The 8366-nt window shown below is 47.7% G+C and overlaps 1 protein-coding gene across 1 annotated transcript in view; it reads left to right on the top strand.

The window, feature by feature from the left end:
* Positions 1-8366, top strand: part of NRDE2 (NRDE-2, necessary for RNA interference, domain containing) — a 49068-nt gene that overhangs the window by 10819 nt on the left and 29883 nt on the right. The window contains exons 2-3 of the mRNA XM_010845239.1: positions 5322-5433; positions 7534-7767. Of these exons, the coding sequence (XP_010843541.1) occupies positions 5322-5433; positions 7534-7767 (346 nt within the window). The remainder of the gene's footprint in view (positions 1-5321; positions 5434-7533; positions 7768-8366) is intronic.

Here is an 8366-nt window from a genome sequence, read left to right as displayed (position 1 = left end):
GCAACACCACAGTTCAAAAGCATCAATTCTTCAGTGCTCAGCCTTCTTCACAGTTCAACTCTCACATCCATACATGACCACAGGAAAAACCATAGCCTTGACTAGATGAACCTTTGTTGGCAAAGTAATGTCTCTGCTTTTGAATATGCTATCTAGGTTGGTCATAACTTTCCTTCCAAGGAGTAAGTGTCTTTTAATTTCATGGCTGCAGTCACCATCTGTAGTGATTTTGGAGCCCAGAAAAATAAAGTCTGACACTGTTTCCACTGTTTCCCCGTCTATTTCCCATGAAGTGATGGGACCGGATGCCATGATCTTCATTTTCTGAATGTTGAGCTTTAAGCCAACTTTTTCACTCTCCACTTTAACTTTGATCGAGAGGCTTTTGAGTTCCTCTTCACTTTCTGCCATAAGGGTGGTGTCATCTGCATATCTGAGGTTATTGATGTTTCTCCTGGCAATCTTGATTCCAGTTTGTGTTTCTTCCAGTCCAGCGTTTCTCATGATGTACTCTGCATAGAAGTTAAATAAACAGGGTGACAATATACAGCCTTGACGAACTCCTTTTCCTATTTGGAACCAGTCTGTTGTTCCATGTCCAGTTCTAACTGTTGCTTCCTGACCTGCATACAAATTTCTCAAGAGGCAGATCAGGTGGTCTGGTATTCCCACCTGATATAGCAGGGTGCTAACTTCCAGGTAAGTTTCAGCCTGTGATTTACTTACCTGCAGGGACAAAAGGTTTATCAGCCAGTCGGCTTTTCTGCCTTAAACCCTAGTGGTGCCCTGCCGGTCTTCTCTGAGACATGATACATCCTGCTTGGTCTTAGCACGATTATCTAAATACATAATCAGCATTTGCAAATTATTTGAGGATGTAAGTAAATATAGAAAAGGACTTTTCAATCTGATTTATAATTATCTTTTGATCTCAGATGGCTATCCAGGATTCTGTGTAATTAAAATTTAACAATGCAAATGTATCATGTGAAGTGTTAGGATTAAACATAAGCACCAGGAGAGCAGGGACTTGTTCGCCACTGTGCCTCCAGAGCCTGGAGCTGTGCCTGTGCACGCAGTGGGTGTTCCGTTCTTTAATGATTACATCTGCATGTACAGTGAAGACCAGAAAAATTACAAAGTTGAGCTTCATACCCAGATAATGGCATCCTTTTGACAATCTTGGATTCTTCCAGTTCTGTAAACCAGGTGCTGGAGTACAAGGATGCAGAGACACAGAGAGCCTCATTCATTTTATTTATTCCGCAAATACTGACTCACCTGCTTTGTCCCGAGGCACTGTGCTTGGAGAAGAGGATGCAGGAGGGAACCTTGAGGCTCCTGCCCTCCTGCTGCTCTCGGTTTGGGAAGAAGGAAGTGGGACGAGTGGAGGCAAGCTGGAACCTCGGCAGCAGGAGGCGTAGAGCGGTCGTGTAGTTGTTTGGCTGGCAGAGTATTTTCGTTTGTCGTTTTCTTTTTTTCTATTGCCGCTCTCGATAGTGTCACAGTAATCTACTCATCTGGTCCCTGTAAAGATCTGAGTTGTTGACCTTTGGCTTAGGGTCTGATTGGAAGACTTGACATGCAGATAATGAGATTACAGTAGGAAAATTGCCGTAATAGCTGTGCCACCTGCAAAGAGACTTAGGAAAAACAGTGCCTTTGTTGAGGTGAATAGTTAGCTGTGGCTGGGTGGAGAGTTGAGACCAGGGTTGGGGACTGCTGATCTGTGGAAGAGGGAGGGGCATCAAGGCTCTGCTCCCTGGGAGCCCTCGGCAGCAGTATCCTGCTTTTCTCCTTCATCTTGGACTTCTTTGAAAGGCTGCGTATCAACAGTGAGTTCCTTGGTAAAAAACTTGAAAATTTCTGGACTAGGTGATCTCCCCAATTTTCCAAGCCTGACATCAGTGAATATTAAATATTCCATGTGTGTTCACTGCTGATATGCTAGCTGCCCTGCTGCCCACCTGAGGAAACAGCGACTTCTTATCAGGTCAAAGACGCTTTCTTCCTACAAAAGGTCATTTGATTGAGATGAAGGTCACTTAGAGGGTCAGTGATGATTTGAGTTCAAAACCCAAGCATTTTAGTTCTTTATAAGCTACTTTTTTCATCTCCACAGTGGCCCCATATGGCAAAACCTTAAATGCAGCCTTGTGCTCAGTCGCTCCATCGTGTCCTTCTCTGTGACCCCATGGACCGTAGGCGCCCCGACTCCAGGGGCCCGCCAGGCTCCTCTGTCCAGGCAAGAATCCTGGAGTGGGTGGCCGTTCCTTCTGGAAAGCTTCCTTAATGCCTCCTGAAGGGCTTTGGAGGGCATGCACTCTGTGGCTCTGGCGCGTTGCCTTTCCTCCAGGCTGTCTCCACCATCTGAATGTTTACAGAGGGTCTAACGCTCTGAGAGCTTCTCTCCCTGCGTGTTGTTTGTCCATCTTCCCCACTTCTCCTTTGTGTGTGATTGTTGTTTTTGCTCAGTCGTGTCTGATCCTTTGCGACTCCATGGACTGCAGCATGCCAGGCTCCCCTGTCCTTCACTGTGGTAGAATCCAGTTATTGTGAAAATAACTGGATCTCAGTGAGCAACAGGAACTGTTTTCACATACCTCTTGCCAGTCAGGCCCAAGGGAAGGGAACCACCAGAGAAGGAGAAAGGAGACGGGAGGAAAGCCTGCGTGAGCAGCAGTCTCGGCGCTCCCTCGGTCAGGCCGCACTGCTTACTCCATCCCTCGAGTCTCCTCTGTGCAGTGGAGATTGTGGTTCCTTCTGCAGAGGGGTGTTGGGAGGATTAAAACATGTAAGTTGCTTAATCTGTTGCTTGGCCTGCAGTCAGGCCCTCCGTAGCTAGATTCCCTCTCTTCTTTCCCTTTTTTCCTGTGCTTTTTCTCTTTTCTCTGCAGGAGCTTTCCTTCCTTCCTCCACCCCCTCTTTTCCACAGATATTTATTAAACTCTTACTGATGTGTGCCAGGCATCGGTCTCAGTGCTGGGGATACAGCAGCAAGTGAAATGTCGGAACATGCATTCCATTATCTCCTCCTCACCACGATGCACTTAGCATCAGGGACTAGAATCAGAATACATAAAGCAGTCTTACAACTCAAAGTAAAAACACATCCCAATTAATGGGCCAAAGATTTGAATAACTGTTCCTCCTGAATTATGGAGGGCCAACAGACACATGAAAAGATTCTCAACATTGTGAGTCACCAGGGAGATGGAAATCAAAACCACAGTGAGAAAACACAGCACACCCAGTAGGGTGACTGGAACCTACGAGACAGAGGGATGAGTGGGCAGTGATGCGGAGAAATTGGAATCCTCGTACATACCTTGTTCACGGGAGTATACAACGGTGCGGCCAATTTGGAAAGCAGTCTGGCAGTTCCTCAAAGTGCTGAACGTGGGTTCCGATAGGACCCAGCAGTTCTGCTTCTAGATGGCTGCCCAAGATGACTGAAAACATGTGTCCACATAAAAACCGGTGCCTGAATGCTTTTAGCGGGGTTTGTTACAGCAGCCAAAGAGTGGAAGCAACCCAAGTGTCCTTCAACTGACCGTGGACAAGATGGCCCCTAACTGAAGACGGATATCCATAAACTAAAATTATTGTTGTTGGTCAGTCCTAAGTCGTGTTCAACTCTTTGCAGCCCCATGAACTGCAGCACGCCAGGCTTCCCCGTCCTTCACCATCTCCCGGAGCTTGCTCAAACTCATGTCCACTGCACTGGTGATGCCCTCCAGCCATCTCATCCTCTGCTGCCCCTTCTTCTCTTGCCTTCAGTCTTTCTAAGCATCAAGGTCCTTTCCAGTGAGGTTATTCTGCAATAAAATGGAGTGACATAGTGATACACGCTACAGCAGAGACGAACTTGGAAACATTACGTCAAGTGAAAGAAGCCAGTTATAAAAGAACATGTATTGAATGATCTTGTTTATATTAAAATATTCAAAAGAGGCAAATGTATAGAAAGTAGCTCAGTGCTTAGGGCTCGTGGGGGGCGGTGTGGGAGAGCAGGAGGTGGGTGCTGGAGCGTGGCCGCAGCGGGTGAGGGTTTCTTTGGGGAGGGTGGAGACGTCCTAAACTTGCGGTGAGGGTGGCGGAATTCTGGACGCGTAGAGGCCGGTGACTGGCGCGCTTTAAACGGTGAGCCTATGCGTTATGTCCCGGTGCACCTGTCATGTGGGCTAACTCACCCTACTCGCCCCCACTTCCCCCGTTCGCCCCCACGTCCCCCGTTCTGTGCGTTCTTTCTCCTGAGCGTGGGGTTGTGCCCTGGCTCCCACACAGAGCGGGACGAAGTCCCTGCCCTCCGTGGGCCGCCTTGCCGCCACCCTGCGCTTCCCCTTCCTTCCCAGCCAAGACTGCTAAAGGTCAGAGGGTAGGTAATTTAGAAATTGTAAATTGTAGAAGAGTCAGAAATGAATGGATAAGCAGGAAGAGGAAATGTTTTGAGCATTTGACCTCACCGCCCACAGATAATCATTATTCATATCTTGTATAATTTTAGCATTCATTTAAAAAGCTGACACCTTCCATTTTTGTCTTCGCCAAGTGCTGTTATAAGGGAAAGCTTATGTTACGCTACTCTACGAAGATTGTTGTGTTTACCAACAGCAACAACTTGCTGAGTTATGTCCAACTCTTTTGTGTCCCCATGGACTGCGGCCTGCAAGGCTCCTCTGCTCAAGGGATTTCACAGGCAAGAATACTGGAGTGGGCTGCCATTTCCTATTCCAGGGAATATTCCCAAACCAGGGATTGAACCCACGTCTCCTGCCTTGGCAGGTGGATTCTTTACCGCTGAGTTACCTGGGAAGTCCAAAGTTAGTGTATAACAGGTCAAAGTAACCTATACTAGGCTAGAACATTGTAATTTTCTTTTAAATAAAAATACCTGAATCTTCTATAATACTGTTAAGTATGGTAAGTTTTTATGCTTTTTTTTTAACTTTTCAGAATTGTCTAAATCGAATTTGGGGTCAGGAAAACCTGATGCTTTGGGAGGTTTATGCTCATTAGCGTGTGGATAGAACACATACGGTCTTGTTGCATTTTAAGCCACACTTGTTATGTGGCTTTTGCTTAAGCCGCAGCTTGATATCACAAGAGGATTTCAGTCTTAAATATTTTAGAGTGCGTTAAAGCCCCATGCCCTGTGAAATAGGAATTTCATGGATTCCCTTCAGTCTCTGTGGGCTGTTGAGGATGTCTGGCTTGTGTTGGTTGTGAATTAGGATGTCAGCTGGTAAGATAGATTGCCAGCGTGAGAAAGTCCATTGAACTGATTTCACTCATCTTTTCTCCCTTTTGCCCGTGTGCAGAATTAGACTGGCTGAGCAACCCCAGCTTCCGTGTTGGAGCCATAACATCTCTGAGCCGACAGACTCAAGAGGCCACCGCAGCCCCTGTTTCTGAAGGGTCACCACTGACAAGGTAGTTTTTGTTTAACGATTTTATTTATTCCTGTTTTACTTTTGGCTGTGCTGGGTCTTCATTACTGTGCAGGTTTCCCTAGTTGGGGAGGGCGGGAGCCACTCTCCAGGGACAGTGCCTGGCAGCTCACTGCGGTGGCCTCTCTGGGGTGGAGCAGCGGCTGTGGGCCCGTGGGCTCGGGAGTGGCATCTCCCGGCTCTGGAGTGTGGGCTCGGGGGTTGTGGTGTCTTCCGGCTCTGCAGCATGGAGCATGGGCTCAGGGGTCGCGTCTCCTGGCTCTGGAGCGTGGGCTCGGGGGTTGTGGTGTCTCCCAGCTCTGGAGCGTGGGCTTGGGGGTCGCGTCTCCCGGTTCTGGAGCGTGGGCTCGGGGGTCGTGGCATCTCCCAGCTCTGGAGCGTGGGCTCGGGGGTCGCGTCTCCTGACTCTGGAGCTTGGGCTTGGGGGTTGCGTCTCCTGGCTCTGGAGCGTGGGCTCGGGAGTCGAATCTCCCGGCTCTGGAGTGTGGGCTTGGGGGTTGTGGTGTCTTCCGGCTCTGGAGCATGGAGCATGGGCTCTGGGGTCGCATCTCCTGGCTCTGGAGCGTGGGCTTGGGGTTGCATCTCCTGGCTCTGGAGCGTGGGCTCGGGAGTCGCATCTCCCGGCTCTGGAGTGTGGGCTCGGGGGTTGTGGTGTCTTCCGGCTCTGCAGCATGGAGCATGGGCTCAGGGGTCGCGTCTCCTGGCTCTGGAGCGTGGGCTCGGGGGTTGTGGCATCTCCCAGCTCTGGAGCGTGGGCTCGGGGGTCGCGTCTCCCGGTTCTGGAGTGTGGGCTCGGGGGTTGTGGTGTCTCCCAGCTCTGGAGCGTGGGCTCTGGGGTCGCATCTCCTGGCTCTGGAGCGTGGGCTCGGGAGTCGCATCTCCTGGCTCTGGAGCGTGAGATCGAGGATTGTGGTGCACGGGCTTAGTTGATCCGTGGCAGTGGGATCTTTGCTGACGGACCAGTGATTGAACCCATGTCTCCTGCATTGAGACATGGGCAGATTCTTCAGCACTGAGCCACCAGGGAAGCCCATGGTAGGTTTTTGATAGGCGGATTTTTAGTCTCTGTCAGCGTACCATCTCTAGCTTAGCTTGAGGAGTAACCCTTAGAAAACCTTGTGAGGAAAGAGTTAAGTAAAAGCTCTTTCTTTTACCAAACGTAATGAGGTGCTCTTCGACTGTTTTCCCTTACCTCACTCTTTACAGATGATCCTTTTTTTTTCCCGCTTTGTATTGCAGTGGCAAGAACATGACACAGTTACTGCCAATAATTAGGCCACGAGGGAAATGGCATCATTGTGATTCTTAAGTAACTTTATTAACCTCATTAGTAACCTTTAGAATATTATAATTCAGATATTTCTTTAGTTGCATAAAGATAGAAGTTGCATGCAAAAATAGGAGGAGGTTCTGTTATAACATAGGATAAAAATCTCATGAGAACTTTGGGGAAAGCAAAGTGGCACACACCTACCCAGCTTTGAAAGAACTTTGTTGTAGATCACTGGATTGAGAAATGAGCTCTCTCACCAACGTAGACCAAATGGTCTCATTAATATGAGGTACTGTAAAAATGTGGGAAGCCTTCAGAAACTGAGACTAGTTCATGCACGAGAGGAGTAATGAAGAAGAACTCATTCTAACTTTCAAAAACAAGGACCAGCATTAAACCCATTTTTTTTTTCTTTTCCTTTTTGGCATTAAGGACATCCTGGCATAATATATAGGACTGAAAATAAACCTTTTAGAGATTTTTAAAATACTGTATTTGATAACTGCTAGATTAATTTAAGAATATATAGCTATGAAAATAAAGGTTTAGAAGCTGTAAAGATTAGAATCTCTTCAGCCAATGTCATTTTAGGTCCAACTCTTAAATCTTGAAGGTAAATTTATAAGCCAACTTTTAAATCTCCAAGGTAAGCATACGCCAGGAAGGTACTGTGTGATGAACGAGCGAATAGTGAGCCTGTGGGTGATCATAGAGAACTGCCTTCTGCATGTTGGTTTACTTTTTACTTATTTGCATATTATTTCCCTAATTCTCTTTTGAAATAATTCTAATGTTGACCTCCCCAAACAGGAGTCCTCTGAAATCAGAGCCTTCAGATGAAAGTGACGCTAACAGAAAGCCCAAAGAAACGAGCAGAAGAAAGAAGAAAGAGAAAAAGAAGAAAAGGAAGCTTCAGCGCCACGAGAAAACCAAGAGAAAACACGGGCCGTCGGGTAGCAGTGGGTCTGAGTCAGACACTGATTCTGCAAAGGACAGCCCTTCCAGAAGCCTCAGAGACAGTAAAAGGGAATCAGAGAAACCGAAGTAGGTTTTCTGTTCTCAGATGTCTGTGGTTTTTCAAATCTTGAATTTTTCTCCCTTCATTGTTGCCACAGGTGAGACATTTGAATGGTGATTTAGCCGCTCAGTCAAAATGGAGTGAATACATTTGTCAGTAAAGCTGGGAAAAAAACCAGAAAGGGCTGTGTCATTAGGTCAGCGAAAGAAAAGGAAAAAAAAGAAAACTTTCATTAAAAAAATAGGGCCATGATTTTATTTGAGAAATGTTATCTGGGCGCAGCAATGATTGCGTCAAAATCTGATTCAGACAAAAAGCCTACAGGATTTTTGAAAGATGACAGACAGGCCTCACAGTGGGCGTATGGGCCAGTTGGCTCCTTAGTTCTATGCTTTTATAAAGAGTAAGAAACTTGCCTTAGCTTTCTCTTTCTCGATACACCTTTCTTTCAGTCACTCACATCAAACCCCCCTCTGCAGGCACAGAGGACAGACTCGTGGCTGCCGCGCGGGCGGTGACGGCGGGGTGGACGCGGAGGGAGGGTCAGCAGGTGGGCGCTGCCGTGTGGGGGACGGGCAGCAAGGCCCTGCTGCGCCGCACAGGGAGCTGTCCAGGATCCCGAGAC

This window comes from Bison bison, unplaced genomic scaffold (assembly GCF_000754665.1).
Source record: "Bison bison bison isolate TAMUID 2011002044 unplaced genomic scaffold, Bison_UMD1.0 scf7180017864213, whole genome shotgun sequence".
Classification (NCBI taxonomy): Eukaryota; Metazoa; Chordata; class Mammalia; order Artiodactyla; family Bovidae; genus Bison; species Bison bison.
The sequence above is the reverse complement of the archived record's forward strand: the minus strand, read 5'-3'. Positions and strand labels throughout refer to the sequence as shown.